We start from the raw sequence: 21,145 nt of genomic DNA, 5'->3' as shown, positions 1-21,145 counted from the left end.
CATGCCTGGTTGCTGAACTTCAAAAGTCAGTATAATGCAGAAACTTTAATGAGACAATTTTAGGTGGTGAGCATTTTGAAATGTGGCCTGATCTTCCTCGTTTACAATACTGCCAATCTCAGCAACCAATTGGGTGGTAGACTTCAAGTGCATTGTAGTGTGCACTGCTCATTGTTTCCTTTTCTTATTTTGAAATGAGTGAGGAGACTAATTCCATTCCATTACGGAGTTCAGTTACGACCCTCACACCACCAGAAGGCAACAGGGTCCCTTTGACCATGTTTATTTCTGCTTTTGGAGAAAAACAAAACATGGGTGCATGCTGGATGCCCTGTGACAAAGTGCGAGGCTTGTTTCCCCACACCATTCCTCTCCTGGTCATAATTCTAGTTTTTTTGTTATCGTTACTGCCAACTACCAGTTTATAGTGTGTGCACTCTTCACAACAGCGACTAGAAAACAAAACTTGTGAACATAATACTATCAAGCCAAAAGTCTTCCCCTCAAGTGCAAATAAAGTTATTTTCTATGCCAAGTACGTTGTCAGTTCTCTCTGTAGTGTTGTTAAGTATGTGTCGCATGGTTATGAATGCCCACTAAAGGTTGAAGTCAATATTCTATAGATTCTGTAATAATCAATTTGGGTGAGAAAAGAAAAATAATGTCGAGAAACACCTTGAATCAGAGAAGTACTATGTTCATGGGGACAGAAAATGTTGCTTCTCAATAGGAACAACATTTGTTGAAAGCTTAAATACAGCAAAGAGAAGAAAACAAGAAATGACCAGTTTGGGAACAAAAATAAGTGTTTAAGTATGCTTTGGCACCAACATTCCAATGAAAAAGCTCCCCAATCAATACTTCTATTTAACTGTCAATTTCAAAGTACTGAGGCTTTATCTTCGAGCACGTTAGTTTGACAATCTTTTAAATTTGTAGGTCTAGTCATTTATAAACAAAAATTTACATGTGAAATTCGCCGAAAATACATGCTACATTTTCTGTATTGGACTCCACTCTTGCATCCCCTTACAAGGGAATCTCCCCATCGCACCTCCCTCATATTTTGTTATAAGTTGGCACAGTGGATAGGCCTTGAAAAACTGAACACAGATCAATTGAGAAAACAGGAAGAATTTGTGTGGAACTACGAAAAAATAAGCAAAATATACAAACTGAGTAGTCCATGCGCAACATAGGCAACATTTAGGATAATGTAAGAACACGAGCACCGTGGTCCCGTGGTTAGCGCGAGCAGCTGCGGAACGAGAGGTCCTTGGTTCAAGTCTTCCCTCGAGTGAAAAGTTTAATTTTTTATTTTCAGACAATTATCAAAGTTCAGGCACTCACACATAATCAACTTCGCTCTCCAAAATTCCAGGACATGTTCCGATTTGCTTGGACATATGCAGGATTTGACGGTCTACACAGGGAAAAATTTGAAAGCGTTAAAAACATGTTTTGACAGAGCCCAGGAAAAACTGTGAAACTGTTGCATTCATTTGTTGCAGTTTACGTGACAAACTGTCATGTTTTTATCACTTTTTTGGGAGTGGTTATCACATCCACAAGAAAACCTAAATCGGGCAAGGTAGAAGAATCTTTTTACCCATTCGCCAAGTGTACAAGTTAGGTGGGTCGACAATATATTCCTGTCATGTGACACTCTTGCCGTCACCAGTGTCGTATAGAATGTATCAGACGTGTTTTCCTGTGGAGGAATTGGTTGACCTATGACCTTGCGATTAAATGCTTTCGGTTCCCATTGGAGAGGCACGTCCTTTCATCTACTAATCGCACGTTTTTGCAGTTCGGTCACAAAACACAAGACACTAAACTTATTACACTGAACAGAGACATCAATTAACGAACGGACAGATCAAAACTTTGCGAAAATAAAGACAGTAAACTTTTCACTCGAGGGAAGACTTGAACCAAGGACCTGTCACTCTGCAGCTGCTCACACTAACCACAGGACCACGGCGCTCCTGAACGCACACTCCTTGATGTTGCCTATTTTGTGCATGGACTACTCAGTTTGTATATTTTGCTTCTTTTTTCATAGTTCCACACAACTTCGTGTTTTCTCGATTGATCTGTGTTCAGTTTTTCAAGGCCTATCCACTGTGCCAACTTATAACTAAATCTGAGGGGGGTGCGATGGGGAGGTTCCCTTGTTAATATGCATTGCTGGTACACTAACCAGCCAGTGTTGCATCGCTGAAGTCTTTGAGCCTGTTGTCCTCCCATAACATCATAGCTTCCCAACAGCCAAACAGGATGACGCATGGGTACGCAGGACACGCAATGTTCAAGACTTCATCACCTATCAGATTGCACTGCTGCCTTGGCCTCACTGTTCTCCAAATCTTTCGTCTATCGAGAACGTCTGTTTGATGACTCTGGAATGACTGGCCCGGGATACGCCACCTGCTGCTACACCAGATCAACTCTGGCAATATGTGGAAGCAGCATTGTCTGATATACCACAATAACACATCGTGAGTCTCGGACGTAATGCAGAGGCTTGTAACAGGTGTTATAGCTGCCAATGGCAGCAACACTCGATACTAATTTCATCACCTTCCTCACTTCACGCGGGGCTGTATTTCAAATCATGTGATCTTTGTACAACATATTGTCTCCCAAATCTATTTTGAGTTGCATTTTGAATGGCCAACGGTATATAATTGCTTCTGTACTTCCTCATCATTGTCACTCACACAATCAAATAATCAGTAAATAACACTTCAGTCAGCCTGTCTGTCTTGTCATTACATCGTCCATCATCAATATGAATAGTAAAGGAGATTGTCTGAAACAAGGAAGTGCACTGCCATGTTGTTCTCTATTCTCTCTCCCTCTCCTTTTATCTTCAGCACAGTTTGCCTCTACCTTTCTTTTTAGCATCTCCCAAACTTTACTTCTGGATGTGGTGATATATGCTTCCTCTAAATCCAGAAAGGCTATCAGCAGATCTGTCCCATACTCAGCAGTTTTACTGCAAATATTCCTAGCCTGAAGCCATACAGTTTTTCCCTTGGCAGTTTATCCACTGTTCTCCGGAATTGTCCAACAAGAATCATGAAGTCATCAGTTCCTTCCAAACAGCTTTCATAACACCATAAAGCCACTGTGCTGCCAGCTCTTCTGGTGCTCTGATCATTTCCACACTTTGTTCATTCAACCTCAATGCCTTTCCTTTTCTTATGTTCTTTAGTGACTCTTCAATCACATTAGATCTTTTCCCAGTTTCAGTTCATTCTCATCCACTCTACGTTTTGATAATCGTCCACTGTTTCATCCGGGTTCAGCAGATCATCAAAGTATGTACTCCACAGCTCTAAGGTCCTACTCCTACTCATTTTTATCAGCTATTATTGCATTCTTTGTCATTTCTGTTTCTTATCATTCTATATAGTATTTTCTTCCTTCGTTTATTATCCTGTTCCATCATCATGGTCCATTTTTTCATCCATTTTTCTTTTTCTTTACAATCACGTCTTGATGCTTCTCTCTCTCATTTTAACACTCTTCCTTTGGTTCTAATGTCCTTTGCTCAACCCATACTACAAACATCTTATTCTTCTCAAGTAACTATGGCATGAAAAACAATAAAATGTTAAAAAAAACACTGAAAATCAATGTAATCATTTCACTCAGACAATGGAGGAGAAGCAAACGGCCAGTAGTTGGACAAGAGATCAAAAGTGGAATTCATGCTATAGTTTTGTCTTGTAATTAATACCTAGATCCTAACATGTTACCTACCATAGCAACAATCACCAGAATGTTGCTACGTTACATATTTTTTGTTTACCACTGCCACATAACTCTATTTCAGGTGCTGCTACAAGAATGAGGTGCAGATTATGCTTCTTGCCAGTAAAATACTTGCAATCCATTTCCATTGTGAGCTCTTTTACTCAGAAAAGATGTTCAGTGCACAGAAGAGACTGGCAGCGAAAGCACATAGAAAAGTTATAAGGGTGTTACTACAACAGAGAGATCTAAATATTCACGAATAATAAGGAGCATGTGAAATTACTGTGTACATAGCTGCCAGTTACACTCATCACAGCCATAATGCATACACAAAAAATGGAAAAAACAATACTGTCACTCCTTTCTGCACCCAAGTGTCAAGTTACCTTTGTTCTGACCTAGGGAAAGACAGTATCATCATGCAACTCACCTTGGTTATCACGGTCTGGGAACTTAATCTGGACATCATGCTCTGCTGTAATATACTGGACCTTGCGTCCTTTAGCACCCATGACTGTACGATGGTGTTTCTGAGGTATGACACATTCAATTGTCACTCTAGATTCCTGTTTTTAAAGAGATAAGCAAATGTAGTCAATTACAATCACTTTGCAAATGAATTACATTTAAAAATCAGATGGGAAAACTGAGTCCAAATTGGTTTATATAAGCAATTTAAAAAATACCCAGATCACAATAACAAAACCATTGACACCTAGCTTTCACAGAGCTGCTACAACAACAACAGCCAAACAATGTGCATGGCCACACCTCCTGTTCCGTTCATCGTTGCCAAATCTATCTGCTACTGCAAGTAGCGGCTACTGTAGCCAGTTGCAGGCAATGCTCACGGCCGGTAACGCAAACAGTTGTGGTCAGTTTCTCTGTGAGGCGTGTTTATTTTGCACTACAGAATATCTGAAGCTTATAGTAGAAGCGTTCAAAAAAAAGTGTGGCTGGTAAACAGAAAGTTCAGCAATCTATTAAAGTTCTGCATGGTCAGACAAGTGAGTTCGTAGGCTCATTGCGGAAATATTTTGAGAAACAGAAAGAGCAACTCCATTGTCTTTAATGAAGGTAGTTGAAAGAACTGCACACGCCTTGAAGATACACAAAAATACTGTCATCTAAATTTGGAAGGAGAAATATTGTGCAGAGGGGAAGAGCCTGGTTCATCCAAACTATGGACACCTGGAAAGAAGAAGACAAACTATGTGTAACAAACTCTGACTATTCAACAAGATGCTGTTCACCATCACATATATAGATGTTTCATGAGAAAGGAACATCGAACAAGAAAAAAAAAACTGTGTACTTTTTGCGAGGCAGAGTCCTTCAGTGGCAGCAAAACATCTTTGTTAAAGATTGTCAGAGCTCTCTGTTTCTGGAATAAAAAAATTAATGGATGGAAAATTATAATAGAGGTGACATCGTAGCCTGGCGCTGTCAATTTTTAAGAACTATCAAAGTGCCATTTGAAGCCATTGAGTGGCTCGACGAAACATGGACAAATGCCATTCATTCCGTCACAAAGAACTGGACAGATGATAGCATACATGGAAATTCTGCTGTTCCAGTGGGAAAGGACAAGAATTATTGTCTTGCATGCTGGAACTGCAACTGTTTCATACCTAATTGTTCCCTTGTTTACAAATCAAGGATATTAACCATGATAGTTTTCTGAAGTGGTTCAAGGGGGCAATTACTGATAAACTTAAATTGGTCATCTGTCACTATAATGGATAACACCCCATACTGTTCAGTTATTAAAGATAAAGCTCCAATGACAGCAACGAAAAAAGCCAACACTGTTGAATAGTTAAAATGCCACAACATGAAAATTCAGGATGATTTTTGTAAGGCAGAACTCATGAAAATAGGAAAGAAAAATAAGCTACAGCTTCAAAAGTGTGTTATGGACAAGGTACTAAAGAACATGGCCACAAGGTTCTAAGTCTTCCACCATTACCAACAAAATGATTTGGGCACACATTAATAATTATGTGGTAACAAATAGCAAAAGCTTTACTGTGGCAGAAATTCAAAGACTGTTAGAGGAAACAGTGGCACAAATAACACCAGAGAAGTGGAAAAGTATTGTACGCCAAACAGTAATGGTTGTTAAAGAAGCATGGAAAAGTGGAGTGAGTGTAGAGAATAATATTTACAATATAATTATATTCTTAGACAATTCCAGTGACGCATCCACTGACCAGAGCTCAGATAATGACAATGTCTGGGAAGAAAGTGGTTCTGAACTAACTAGCATTTACCCTTTGCCTTAATTTGTCTTTGAGTGCCTGTATTTCATATTTTTTATTGAATCTTGTGTACTGCAGTTGCACAGTAGAACTCTTCTTATTACTAAGGAATGCTCCTCTACAAAAACATAAAACTCTACATGCACACTACAGTGATTGGTAAGTGCTCAAGCAGTTATATTATTTTAATGTTGTTTGTTATTGAATTTACATCAATGATTCAGATCCATTTTAACACCCTTATGTACTGAGTAAGACAACTGAATGTGATTCATTCTGATTATTGTAAAATCAGTGCGCTTCCTGTTGCTTTTGTTGAGAAATACAAATAACAGGAGCAAAGTACAATCTTATAAATGGGAGTGCGTTTGTTAAGTTAGATGGATACAACGATCCTGTAAAGTAACCTCAACACTGCACATTAATAGGTGGTGCAAGAAGGTAGTCCCGTAGGGAACCACACAGCTGTTGCTTCTACAGTCCTAATGCACACGCATGCTTCAGCAAACTGACATCACCCCTTTCCACACTCAATTGTGCTTTGTCGTCAAACACACTGTTATTCTGATACAGATACATGTATAGCCCTTGAGTACTTTGCGCAGTGCAACAAACATCATTAAGTCCTCAGCAGCGCATTACCCTGTTTCTCAATTTAGTAATGTATACAGAAAGAAAGTCTCCACATTGAATAAAAATAGGTCATTTACTATGGTCATGATTCAACATACAATACAGTTATACTTCGTATATTATATGAGGCTTCACTATGGCCACTTACTGAAAACTTACGGTTAACATTGAGGTCTCTCTTAAAATCTCATTACAAAAGTGAAACAAAGGATGTGTGCCTCAAACTTTATTTACAGTTATATCAGCATAAAATATCTCTGAACATGGAGACCCAAATTAGTAACATATCTGATAATCCCAAAATAAATAAGTACCATATCTCTGAAGCCAATTGGGTACTTATCTGCAAGTAGTTGCTCACATATGGCACAAAATTATACTAACCAGATCAGTGACAATTTCCTGAATGCGCTGTTTTGCCAATTCAATGAATTCCTTGGCTCCTTTTAGAACGACTCTGTCACTCGATACACCAGGACGTGGGAAGGATATCTTTACATCCCCAAATTCCTCCGATATCCTATTAAGCACTTCACCTCGCCTCATAACAAAGTGACGGTGATGTTTCGGATCAACAGTCATTTCACTTTCCACAGTATTATCCTGAAAGCAAAAATGTAGAGTTTACCATTAAACACAACTTTATTACAGATATAGAATGAGAAATAACAGTTCCCAAATGTTACAGAAACTGACTATTTCTTTAATATCTTCTTCAAGCAGTGCCTTTGCTTTTTCCACAGCCTCTTTTCGTCCAATAATCATTATTGCTTCTTTGTCTTGATCATCCTCAGTAGGGAATGCAATACGGGCACCAGTCGTATCCCTGATCTTTTTAATTTTTGCACCATTTTTGCCAATGAGGAATTTATGATGTTGTGGTTTGGCACGAACTTCGGCTGTGTAGCTGGAGAGCTGCCGCTCATTTAACAGTTCCCGGAGTTGCTGACATGCTTTCTCAACATCATCCTTTGGACCCCGTACTGTAACCTGTACAACAGTGAATCAGCATTAGGCCTTGGTAAGCCATCTGTGAAATAGTACGTTGCTCTTTTAATTGGTAATATTCTACTTATTTCAAATGTAAGAACACCTCCAAGATTTGTGCACTGATTCCATAGAGCCTGTGATACAGAGCACATAGAATTTCAACACTTTAATGATATTAAAACACATTACCACAGTAAACATAAAACAAAAATTTTAAGTCGTCTTTGTACAGAAATTGGCTTTACACACTACTTAAAGTAGATATTTTTTAACATGTAAGATATGAAGAGTTAACTGATACTACACTAACCACAATGTTTCCACTGATATATGTTACAGCATGCAGTAGTTAAATTTTATTACCTTGTCACTGTTACTTTCAGCTGGTGGGAACTTTATATTGACTCCACCACACTCATCCATGATTGTATGTATCAGTTTTCCACCTGCCCCAATTAAGGAGTTGTAGAATTTTGGAGGGATAGTAATTTCTTCTGTCACTATGTTTGCCTAAAAATAAATATCATAGTGAGTCTCTCTCTCTCTCTCTCTCTCTCTCTCTCTCTCTCTCTCTCCTCACACACACACACACACACACACACACACACACACACACACACACACACACACAGTGTTCAGCAAGTACCACATTTCTATACATAACTAATATCAAGAACACATACCGCATCTTCCCGAGTCACCTAGTCCAGCCAAGAGAAGAAAAAAATGACTAAACAGTTACACAAAACCATGTAAAACATAGAACAGAGATGTCAAATCAATGCTAACTCCAAGTTTACCATAACAACAGCCTATACTTATATGCAAACCTAATAATCTTGCATTGTAAAATGCATTTCCTTGACACTGAGAATTCGAAACTCATTGAGTAACTTCCACATCTTTGTTATGGAAAAAAATTGCGTAAACTTTCTTTCATCAATTCCTCTCAATCAATGGTTCTTCACTGGAAATTTCAGTTGCAATAGTTTAGTTATCTGTCACATTTGTGTACTCTTGTCCTTTGGCACTCAACATACACTCCACTTCCTAACTGGTAAGCAGAGTTTCATTTTTCTTGTAATTATTTAACTGCCCAAAGCCAAAACACTCAATGAAGTATATTTTTTAACCACTTGCACTACTTCGCCTTGAAGGACAATTATTGAAATCTAAGGATATATTTTCTTCTAGTTTCTGGACCTTCCTGCAGTACTCTTCCCAGTCACTGGCAGTTATTAACAGATCGTTATTAGACACATCTGCTGATATGCTACACTCCCTGAACAACATTTTCAGTTTTGCCCATGCCATTTCCACTGCACTTAAATCACAATTATAGGGCAGCAGACAGACATGTGGCCTTTCTCTTTAGCCACTTCCATCAACCATGTACAACTTTTTACCAGACGTATGTTCATGAATTAAGAAGAAGAAAAGCCCGCCTTCTCGAGCTCTCACTGCAGCAAAACGCCTCTTTTGCAGCCACTGCAAGAGCCTCCCTCATGTGTTATTTTGTCCAGCTGCCTTATGGTGTGGAGAATTTTCCACTACAATGACTGCCTTTGAAGGAAGATTTTGGAGAATCATATTCACAAACAGTCTCCAAGTTTTCAAAATTCATCTGACCTCAGTTGTTACTTTTTGTGGATTTAGCCCAAAATTCTAAATGGGCCTCCCTGATGACCCCTTGCTTGATCAAACAATTCCAATAATACGTCTCTTACAGGTGGTTCCCCACCTCATAACACCACGTCATCCTTCTGTCTACATTTCCTATCATATTACTATCTCTGCAAGTTTCATCCACACAGAATATTTCTGTGGCTTCCCTAATACATTTCATTTCTACAATGAAATATGATTGCCAGTCAAGGTCTTCATGCTCTAGCAATAATAATATTTTATTCTGCACTTTTTCCAATGTTAGTGGCATCAACAGCAAAATATTCCTCACAGACAGAAAACCCCAAGCCCAAATAACCTTTTCCTCAAGTACACTTCAAAATATCCACAGACTAGGAGCAATCTTCTGCATTAGGTAGAGGTCTTTGATTGATTGTCACGTGACAACCCCAACGATGTTATCCAACTGGATTTTTCTCAGTGCATCTTGGCCTAAGAGAAAAAGAGTAAAAAAAGTCAAAGTAAAACTATGTTCTACGCAGAATGTATAGTTGCTAGCAAGGAGAGGTGAGATCAACTTTCTGAAACAACTTACATAACTGTGTTGGTTATGTTCCCAGGTATCACATCATGCAACCACAATTAATTGAATGTAAATAATTAACAATGTAAAAAATAATTAACACGTGATAGGACTCCTGTCCATTTTCTTCGGCATACGCACCATATAACTTAATGCTGACATGAGGTTTCAAAAATCAACATTTTTACTGCAGCTTTAATCATGCAATGGGTCACAGGAAATTCTTTCATGTTATTTTCTCACAACTGAGGGCCCACAATGGTACATGATTGCAGTGTGAGAGAGAACACCTGGGACACTACCCTACATAGCCACACATTTGGTTTTAAAACGTCAATACCACTCCTGGGGACCTCTGCTTGCAAGAGAAATGTAACCAGAAAGTAGTTCAGACAAAGAGCAAGACAGTTCCAAAGCACTGTTGAACTGAAGAATTTGAACTGAAATTTATCAGGAGTTTCTGGTGATTTCCCAGGATTACTGCATTTGCCAGGTATAAGTTGCACTGGCATAAAAGACGCACCACACTTTTAAAGGTTTTTATTAGGGGAAAAATTTCTCACTTAATATAGCTATTGCAAAACAATTGTAATACTTATGTTCACATGCATCAAATATCTAGGCAACAGAAGTAGAAGAAAGTGCTCACCTTTTAATTTTCAACCTCAAATCTGCAAAATTCGTCCTCAGGGCTGAAGGAATAAACACTTCAAGCTGGTTGTCAGAACCTGAAGCCTCACACAATAAATTGTCTTCCATATCATCCAGCGCATTACTGATTAAACACTTCTTAAATAGTTTTTCTGTGCTTCAGTTTTTATAGAGCCCTGTGAAGCTTTGACCTACACTCAAACTTGCGAAATGCTAGGTCGTCTCTTCCTTCCTGAAGGTGCAGTTTCGAAATGTGTACATTGCATCTGTCTGTTCCATTCCTCTTCCATAGGTTTCTTGAATGGTCCCTTGATACATATTGAAACTGAGTCTTCAATTCATTCAGTCCATTTTTAATGTCTGAACCCTTACTGATAGGACAGGCTTCTTCAGTAGGCCTCCAGGTCACCTAGACCAAGTTTTATCTATCCACATCATTCCTCCTCCAACCATCCAGTCAGCCTTTGTGTACACAGACAAATGCTCCTTTCAGCAATTGTTCCTTAGGAAGCATCTTTCTTTTAAAAATCAAATGTGGTGGCAATGTTGTTCCATCAGTACAGCAGGATAAAGCAAGTGTGCAATGAATTTTATCATGCCCTTAAGTTTAAAACATAACGCTTTTTGTGCCCTTGGAATCCACACATCTGTTAGAAGACACATCAAAGGTTAGCAGAGTCTCATCCACATTTCCAATTTGTGGAAGTTTCTTTTCTTTTTTTCCTTGAGATTATGTCAAATCAATGAAATTCAACAATTTGATCTTTTTATTTGGCTGGCATCTTCTGTAACATTTTTGTCTTGGTCTGCATACAAAGCCAATCTCTCCTGATAAATCTTTATTATGATGTTGAAGTCAGTGATCCCTTTGTTAGTGAATATTGCTTTTGCTTGATGATCACTTTCGTACAAACTGAAATTACCAGTTGTCTTTCTAAAATGTAAGTACTGAGTTCTGCTTCAAGTTTTGGCCATTAACAGTTCCTCTTTTTAGATTACATTTACTGCGAGGTACTTTCTTTAAAACATCTTCCCGATTCCATCAAATTCTTATCTTTTTTTCTGTTGAAGAAACCTATAATGCCTTTGTGCTGTCCTGTTTCCATATTCTTTAGCACATGTAATCACTTTCAGGTTAAATAAATAGTATAGCAATGCCGTTTTTCAGTCATAGTTTGCAAATAAAACCAGATTACAAGTATGACAAGTGGATCTCCACTGTAAACTATACCAACTGAAGCTTGGAAGAACAATATACAAATCATTATTGATGATGCATGTATATCCCCTGAACTCTATACGACTGAAATGCTCCAAATTAGCAAGGAAGCTAACAATAAATTGCTTCAAGTTGGAAAACAGAAATTTGAATAAATGGAGCCTCTACATTACATTTTCAAAGGAAAAAAAGTGTGTCTTACATACCGGCAAATACAGTATGTTTGCAAAAATTTCAAATTCTTCTCACAGAGCTAACACTTGCTCCTGCAAACATCACTGGTCATTTAATAAGCTGAGAGAGGTGGTGGAGCAACTCTATTTTTGCTCACTTGCTCAGAACATTCAACAACATTATTATTTTTTTATTCCAAAAAGTACTTCTCCTTGCATTTCCAAAGGGCTGGAAAGAGCATTTGCCGCACCCTATGATGAGCGTGGAACTCCATCACTCAAGAGATGTATTAACTTGCAACATAACGCAACATGGCACAACAATCACTTCACAATCGCTACATACGCAAGGTTCTGTGTTGCATCACCGAGATTAGCAGCAACCGGACACTAACAGTGAGTGGGCTCAAATCAACAGACATCTAGTGATCCTGATCTAGGGAGACTTCTTTGATATCTTTGTAAACAGATTATAAGTAGCTCAGCTTCATAAAATTTCTGCACTACACAAACATCTTAAACACATTTAATTTAGGAGTAGTTATGTGTGTACTGATTATTTCAAATACAATGCAATGGTTTGATTAATTTGAAATAATGAGTGTTTCAGTAAACAAATCACAAACCAGAGCTGATTCTCAAAGTTTATCTCTGATTACTTAATTCTGGTGCTGGACTTTGTTCAATCTTTCTAAATTCTGAATATTTACACTTCATTTCATGTTAAGTGTCACCTTGCAGTTTTACAACAGGAGCATATTTTATGACTCATTATAACAGCAAGTAGTTCCTGAACCACCTCTTTCTCTGTGACATCATCTTCCTGCCACTAATAACTTTCATTTTGTTTCTACATAACAAGTCATTTACTTGAAATGAAATTAAACTGAAAATCACAAACTAGTATTATTATTAGTATTATTTATTCAGACTATGTGGTTACATATTCTCACCACCTTCATTGCATTCAAACAATGTAGTTTAAAGCTCTAAGCGAAATATTACCAGAATAATCTTTATAATCACTTGTAAAAAAGTATTACCAACTAAAACAATTTCTGCGAAACTTAACCAGGATGAGATAATGACATCTAAGGATCAGACCACTGACCTGTTCATTCTGTATTTCTTGTATACGTCTTTTTGCTTCCTCAACATTCTCTTTCTTTCCAGTTATTCTTATGACATCGCTTTTCTCTCCTTCAGAAGGAAGGTCAATTCTTGTCTGTGTTTCATCTCGAATCTGAAATAATGTGGAAGAACTTAAGATGATTTATTCCCAAGAAGAGTATAACGAATTGTTCGACATGACATACTATTTGCTCTTTAATCCACAGTGTAAAAAAAAGATAAATAATGACACCAAATGATTTGTCCCGTTTGAAGAGAGAAAACTGAGCTGCAGCTCCACCCCCCCCCCCCCCCCCAATCCCGCACACACGCACGCAGTCACAGTCACCACATGTTCAATTCAATTTCAAAGATCTATTACAGAATTTTCTGTCGTTACCAAACAAGTAGAAAAAAGTTTCTGAAAATTTATTTACTGAAAACTGACTACCTTTTTTATGTTTGCACCTCCTTTGCCAATAACAAATCTGTGAAACTGTTTAAAAATTGGCACTTCAAGCATGCAGCTACCTTCAGTCAGCTCTTTCACAACTTTCATTAAATGTTTGTGGCATTTGTCCACATCTTCCCGAGGACCTCTTATTTTAACGACATCACGTTTTTCACCTGTAACACAAAACAAATTTACTGCAAAAACTTCTACTCCAGATATACATCTCTTGTTATTCCCATAGAACTGGACAATGTTTCAGAAACAGGAGATGATAAAATCTATAGAAAATACTGAACACAACAAAATACAACATTAAAAAGCTTTGCTTAGCAAAAAAAATGGGTACTGTGAGAAAGAAACATCAAAAGGGAACTATTAGGAGTACGAAGACCATAATTACCACTACCCAGCTAACAGCAATCAAAATGCAATCTGCGAATGTGGTGACATCACAAGACAGTATATTCCACATCCACATTTTGAAAATTTATTCCGTCTGTGATGATACAAACAGCTTGCCTGACACCATTGTTATCCTGGGATTCCAAGCCAGCAAAGAAAGATTTCAGGTTAAACAAGAAATTAAAAGAAGACAAAGCAAAGTACGGGGTGTATAACAAACTAGGAAATTTTTTCCAGCATTTGAAGTAACTCACTACATTTTATCCTCTTCATGAGGGCAAGAATTGTCATGGATGGAAACAGCACTATGTCTTGGTATGCTACATCACTTTATGCTGATCAAAGTAATTTTTGTAGGATGTTGTGACAAGGTTTAGCACTGATTGGAGTGTGGTGCAACACTTAGCAATTCATCTCTTCCCAAAAAAATTCTGCACATAAACTTCCATGTTACTTTGGGTTCATGGCAAGGGCATGTGCCTGAATTATAAGAACTAGTGTTTCGTTTCTTGATCTCCTGGAACATCCACATCTCCTCTCCGATTCACAATGTGAGTCAAGAAATCCTCATTCCCCTCATGGTACACGGTGCCAAAAAAGTAATGCATCTTGCCCCTGCCCCCTCCTACTTGCCCCCCCCCCTCCCCCGGTGAACTATTACAGAAGATAGTGTATCTTTGGAACAACCATTTCAACAAGAGTTGAAATGACTTTACAAGGATGGGAGAATTCCAATGCATTTCTGGAATACTAGTGTTTCCAAACTTCATACAGTATCTCTTGGAAGCAAATTAAAAGCTGGTTAAACTCCATAGGGCCCACTCAGCATTCACGTTTTTTGTTTGTTTCTTTTTTTTTAAAAAAAAAGAGAGAAGCACCAAATGGAAAAAAAAATTAATTATAAGGGATGTACACTTTTAGCAATTCTAAAGTATTAGACCACCTTGAAAAAAACAAAGTAACATCCAAACAGCAGAAATAATATGCACACTAATGAATTGAGATTAAGAATGACCTCCAGTCTGAAGTCAGAACAAAACAAAATATCTAAAAGACACCACTATGAACATGCTGTTTCAGTGTTTAGGTGATATACCTCAATAGTTTGAATACATAATGGCAACGAGCAGTACATGTACAGCTTTCACCTCTAGAAAACACAACTTAAAGGAAGAAAGTTAAGAATTAAGCAAACTTGCTGGGAATTGTGAGGTTAAAGATTGAATGAGTACATCAGCGACCACTAAATGTACAGAAACAGAAGAAGAAGAAGAAGAAGAAGCAACATTTATACGAATAAAAAGGAACACATTCACATTGTACCCAGAATTCAGTTGAAATTCAATAACTATTCTCAAAAACAGTAAAACTTCAAACAAACACTTGTGAGTACAATTGGGGAATAGGTAGAAAATATCATTTAGGGCTATCATAATGCTAGTAGATTTCCTAAAACATCCAATACATACATGCCACTACCAAACTACGGCAATCAACATGTTCAGTTCTATTTAATTTCTTTTTTTATAAAGAAATAATGTACACACCTGGTCCTGGGAAAGTTATTTGCACCTGATTAAACTTTTCTCTTATTTCACGTATGTTTTCACCTTTAGCACCAATTATTGTTGGAAAGAAACCATGCTCGATGATGATATCTTTTTCTTTCTCATTTTCAAGTTTATGTAACATCTCTTTAAGTTCCTTTAAAACATACACACATTATTAAACTGATTTCTGAAAGTACTTCATGAGAAATCAAAATTAAATTCATAATCACAAATAACCTTACCTCTTGAGCTTTTTGTACACCTTCTTTATTACCTTCAATGTGTATAGTGGTAATGCCATCACTCTCACCAATGTTAATAAGAACATTCAGGTCCGTCTTCATTCTGTTAACATTAACACCATTTTTCCCAATTATGTGTTTCGCAAATTTTGGGTCAGCTGTCATTTGAGTATATGTTAGTTTATTGATCAAATCATTTGCCATCTTCTGCAATTCCTGTTTTGCTTTCTCCACTTCTTCAGGGGGTCCTTCAATTTTTATCTTGTCCTCTTTATCAGTGAATTCAACATGAACCTAAAATAAGACAACCCACACCATCACATCTAAAGAAAGTAAAATAATAGCAAGTCTTGTGTAATCCATTGCAGTCTATATAACATTATCAAACACAAATTTTGAGTAATTAAAATTCCTTAAGATTATCTACCTTTGGCAAATCCTGAGTAATTGTTCTAATATTTGCCCCTTTGCGGCCAATAATATACTTATGAATCCAATTTGGAGCTTCAACCACATCAGTTTCCATGCTATTTGCTTTATCGTACACCATAGTCAAGGCTAAAAAAAGAAGAGACCAAACAAATCTTTTAAGGCATACAAGCTGACAACACTGAAGAACAATCAAAGTATATATTCCAGTAGCAATTCTCTGACACACTTTGAAAAATAAGCCACAATAATAATAATAATAATAATAATAATAATAATAATAATGAAAAACAGAATGTGGAAGCACCCTCAATGAATAACTACTCAGGATATAGAAAATTTTCCCACGATAATAAATCTTAATGTGCTTAGTTGTCAAAAACTTCTGTACTTTATTTGTAACAATTCAGTAATGACAGTGCAATACATACACACATAATGCACAGGTTAACAGGAGACAAAATGAAATGACAATAACAGAGAAATATTTTAGAAATAATAATAATAATAATAATAATAATAATAATAATGAACACCTGTAGGTGGAGTCAAACTTCTAAGAATTATGAGTCACGGTACCAACCAGTAGCACAAGTGCAAAATTTCGCCAATGTGCTACAACGTGGTGGTCTATAGCCTTTTTGACTTACAAGGGTAGTATTCATAACTGTATCGAATATATTAATTTTGCACATATAAACTGAACTGTTAAATGTATTTAAATTTTATAACTGTTTAACACATTAAGGAATAAAACAAAATTACAAAAAAAAATATTAGTAACAGTGGGAATCTAATCTGGGCCAACGAATTATCAGTCAGTTCTGCAAGAAACTCACCCACGGAGCAGTTGCTTCAGTTACTCCTATGAAAACCCTCACACTATGCTTGCACAATATGTTACATATAATTTCAAAGAAAAATATTGACCAAGTGCTGCGAGCAACATAGTACTCTTAGTGCTGGAAGGAATGACACTACATCAGAGTACGTTTAGTTAAAAACAGACAACTGCGCCCCTTCTCTTGATTCAATCATATCGCGACTGACTATCTGTTCAGCACTCAACTACTTATCACAGGAAGAGGGCTATAAAACACATTTTTGTCTTTTTTATTTGCATATCAGCACGAATTCTAAGAGAAATAGAGTAAGTTTAGTGCAATTTCAGCTCACATTCAAAGAGAAATTGCAGAATTTTAATGTGATATTTACAGAGTGCTGCAGCACATTAGCAAATGATAGTTGGCCACCATTGCAGAAAACAAAAAAACTAAAACACTTACAAGAAATTACACATTATACACAATAATTTGATCAGTAACAATACACAAACACTTACCTTTACCTAACCGATCATGTGGGCCTCTCAACGTAATTGTTCCTGTACTTGAATCTTGAGGAGGCATTTCCACACTAACACCAGTTTCTCTGAGGATTTCTTGTATACCTGTTCGACGGGTGCCTATGATGTATTTATGCTTAGCCTTTTGAACCTCTACCGACACCACAGTACATTTTTTCTCCTGAAAAAGGAAAATCAATAACTCACTCAGTTCAAATGTTCAGCAGTTACAATGCTGAAAACAATAAGTTGTTATAAATCCTACCAAAATTCACACAATAGCTGTCCATAACTGCAAAAGTGTTGCCAGTGCAGGATTTCGGCCATGAACTGACCTCTTGACTATGTCCCATAAATGTTCATGGGATTCATGTTGGGCGAAATGGGTGGTCAAATCACTTGGTCAAAGTGTCCAAGGAGTTCCTCAAATCAATCAGTAATTTGGTGCATTGTCATTCATAAAAATTCCATTGTTGTAGAATGCAAATGATCTCCAAGTAGCTGAACATAAAAATTTCCAGTTAATAACCAGTTCAGTTGGACCAGGGGACTCAGTCCATTACTTGTGAATACAGCCCACACCATTATGGAGCCACTAGCTTGCACAATGCCTTATTGACAACTGGGATCCACAGCTTCATGGCATCTGTGCCTCACTCGAACCCTACCATCAGCTCATAACTGAAATAAGGACTCGTCTGACTAGATCACCATTTTCCAGTCACGTAGGGCCTACTCAATGTTCCGAAGCTGAGGAGAGGCACTGCAGGCGATGTCATGCTGCTACCAAAGGCACTCTGGTCAGTCTTCTGCTGTCATAGCCCATAAATGCCAAAGTCTGCACTGTCCTAACTGATATGTTCATCGTATGTCCCACATTGACCTCTGCGGTTATTTAACAGTGTTTCTTGTCTGTCAGCACTGACAATTTTACACAATCGCCACTGTTTTCTGTCAGTAAGTGAAGGCCATCTGCCGCTGCATTGTCGGTGGTGAGAGAGAATGCCTGAAATTCAGTATTCTTTGAACATTCTTGGCACTGTGGATCGTGGAATACTGAATTCTCTACCAATTTCCAAAATGGAATATCCCACATGTTCAACTACCATTCTGCATTCCATGTCAGAAATATTTTCAAATGAATCACGAGTACAAATGACAGCTCTGCCAATGTACTTCCCTTTTTATATATTCTGTACACGATACTATCGCCATCTGCATATGTGCCTATCGCTATACCATGACCTGTCATGTCCGTGTATAACAGATGACCTGTTTTAAACACAGTTTTCCTTCTCACCTCTTTCCTCTGCTCAAAATAATAACTTTAAGCCAAATATAACAACTTGCCTAAATACTCAATGCATATCTCTTAGATATTGCACATTACACAAAGATTAGTTATAGAAGTCAAAGTAGACATGGGTGGGTGGGCATTATTATCACTAGTACTTAATAGCAATGTCTCGTCAAGGAGCCACACATCATGATGGGAAGCTGCTTCAGTTATTAAGACAGAGAGAATGGAAGACATCAAGCTGCAACATAAGCAGGCACCATGGTTGTGACCCTAAAGTCATTTGCAAGTGTGTGTGTGTGTGTGTGTGTGTGTGTGTGTGTGTGTGTGTGTGTGTGTGAAGTGCAGAGAACTAAATGTAAAGTGTACAATTATTTTTTTTATATATTACTAAGCTAACCTGTTTTTATATAGAAAAATAAGAGCTTAGTACATTAGGTACATCATCACAATGCAGAGTATTTATTATCCCTCAGGGTAGGGAAGACTGAGGCTTATTCTCTACCTGGCCATCCAGACTTAGGTTTTCTGTGGTTTCCTAAATCACTTTAGACAAGTGCTGGGATAGTTCCTTCAACAAGGCCACTACCAATCACCTGTCCTCTCCTCATGAGACACTTGTTTATATTCGAATACCTGTATTTAAGACTTTTTACTTTGAATTAGTCTAACAGATCCTATACCTGTTGTACAAGGATCTTGGGTAAATAATTACTGCTATTATTTCTATGGCTATAAAAAAAACACACATTACTCTAGCAAAATAAATAGAGGTCTAAATGTCAAAACGAGTCATTATACACAAAAAAATCCACTGTAGCAAATATTTACGAACATCCATTACAGCTAATCATTTTTTGTTTCACAAGCTTCTGACACTGGTGCACAACAACAAGTATGCACAAGTTCTGACTGATGTGTACAATTCTTTTTATTAAAGGTGAGTTTCCATAAAATTGCAATGAAATTAATTCACTTTAGCAGTTTCACATCATTTAGTAAGCATATTGTGCCTACTTTATTCAATCTATGAATTTTTTATGTTATCTCTTCTATAGATCCTAAAATTTGTTGATTAATTAGCACTTTATTTGTCCTTTCTCAACTGTAACGTGCAATTTTTATTTCAAAAATATGAAAATTGGGTATTTCACATGTTCCAATTCATTATATATTTTGCTAACAATAACTACTTCCTGATATGAAAATGTTGAAGTATTTTACTTCAGATGAACAAGCAATACTGCTGAGAATGGTAGATAAACAAAACAATTCAGTAGATATGATCGACAAACTCAATATAAGATTGTTCTTAATAGTTCCAACCATCGATAGAATTTATTAGATTTCACAAAGAAAAGTGCTGAGCAATTTGCAATAGCCATGGTGTGTGTGTGTGTGTGTGTGTGTGTGTGTGTGTGTGTGTGTGTGTGTGTGTGTCCCCCTAAATGAAGTTCCACTGTACACTGCAGTTTAAATGTTTCACACCTTCAACAAATGTTTTTTTTATGGACAAACTTACCATTTCACGGTAGATATTCATGATTTTGTCTTTTGCAACTGTAACACCTTCCTTTTCACCAGCTATTGTGATTTCATCCTTTTGTACTGACACAGGAGGTATGTTTATTCTCACTCCTGTTTCATTCATCAGTGCAATCACATGCTCGTTATTTGCACCACATATAAATGGGTGATATATCTTCGGAATATTGAGGCGTTCATATGCTTGTTTTGACTGAAATAAAAGAGAGAAACAATTTGTGACAATAATGAAATGCTCAGAATAAAAAATTACAGTACAGATATGCTTGTTAATACACTACTTTTTATGCACGTTATTTCCATTATTGTTAAGCTAACAAACCCTGAAGTTGTAAACACACAGTTTCACACATGCACAAGATGATATAACACACGCATATGAGAGAAAGATAATTTAATTATACAATAAAAAAGAAATAACCTTTTCCTCTATATGAATATATCATTAAGTATGATCTTTCTTTACACAAAATCAGATGAAAAGTGAGAATTCCCGAAAGGACACTGGTAAGTACTAAGAGTCTTTCATGCACCAACGTCATTCCGACCCTTCAACAACATGGATGTGTGAGTAAAATCATTTTTATACAAAATGGCGCTACTCTGCAAATTACAACGCCAGTGAAGCATCTGCTGCAAAGGCATTTTGGACATGCTAGAATTATCAGTCATCATTTCCCTACAGCCTACCCATCCAGATAACCTGATTGTAATCTGTGCAACGTCTGGATGGTTCAAATGGCTCTGAGCACTATGGGACTTAACATCTGAGGTCATCAGTCCCCTAGAACTTAGAACTACTTAAACCTAACTAACCTAAGGACATCACATACATCCATGCCCAAGGCAGGATTCGAACCTGCGACCGTA

General features: G+C 37.2%; 1 protein-coding gene across 1 annotated transcript in view; it reads right to left on the bottom strand.

Moving 5' to 3' along the window:
• The window catches only part of LOC124790116 (vigilin), an 83,275-nt gene that overhangs the window by 44,057 nt on the left and 18,073 nt on the right, over window positions 1-21,145 (bottom strand). The window contains exons 5-15 of the mRNA XM_047257687.1: window positions 20,253-20,468; window positions 17,431-17,614; window positions 16,087-16,217; window positions 15,660-15,953; window positions 15,415-15,571; window positions 13,463-13,638; window positions 13,013-13,144; window positions 8,013-8,159; window positions 7,356-7,649; window positions 7,044-7,262; window positions 4,196-4,331 (exon numbers count right to left, since the gene is read on the bottom strand). Coding sequence (XP_047113643.1) covers window positions 4,196-4,331; window positions 7,044-7,262; window positions 7,356-7,649; window positions 8,013-8,159; window positions 13,013-13,144; window positions 13,463-13,638; window positions 15,415-15,571; window positions 15,660-15,953; window positions 16,087-16,217; window positions 17,431-17,614; window positions 20,253-20,468 — 2,086 coding nt within the window. The remainder of the gene's footprint in view (window positions 1-4,195; window positions 4,332-7,043; window positions 7,263-7,355; window positions 7,650-8,012; window positions 8,160-13,012; window positions 13,145-13,462; window positions 13,639-15,414; window positions 15,572-15,659; window positions 15,954-16,086; window positions 16,218-17,430; window positions 17,615-20,252; window positions 20,469-21,145) is intronic.

This window comes from Schistocerca piceifrons, chromosome 3, assembly GCF_021461385.2.
Source record: "Schistocerca piceifrons isolate TAMUIC-IGC-003096 chromosome 3, iqSchPice1.1, whole genome shotgun sequence".
NCBI lineage: Eukaryota > Metazoa > Arthropoda > Insecta > Orthoptera > Acrididae > Schistocerca > Schistocerca piceifrons.
The sequence above is the reverse complement of the archived record's forward strand: the minus strand, read 5'-3'. Positions and strand labels throughout refer to the sequence as shown.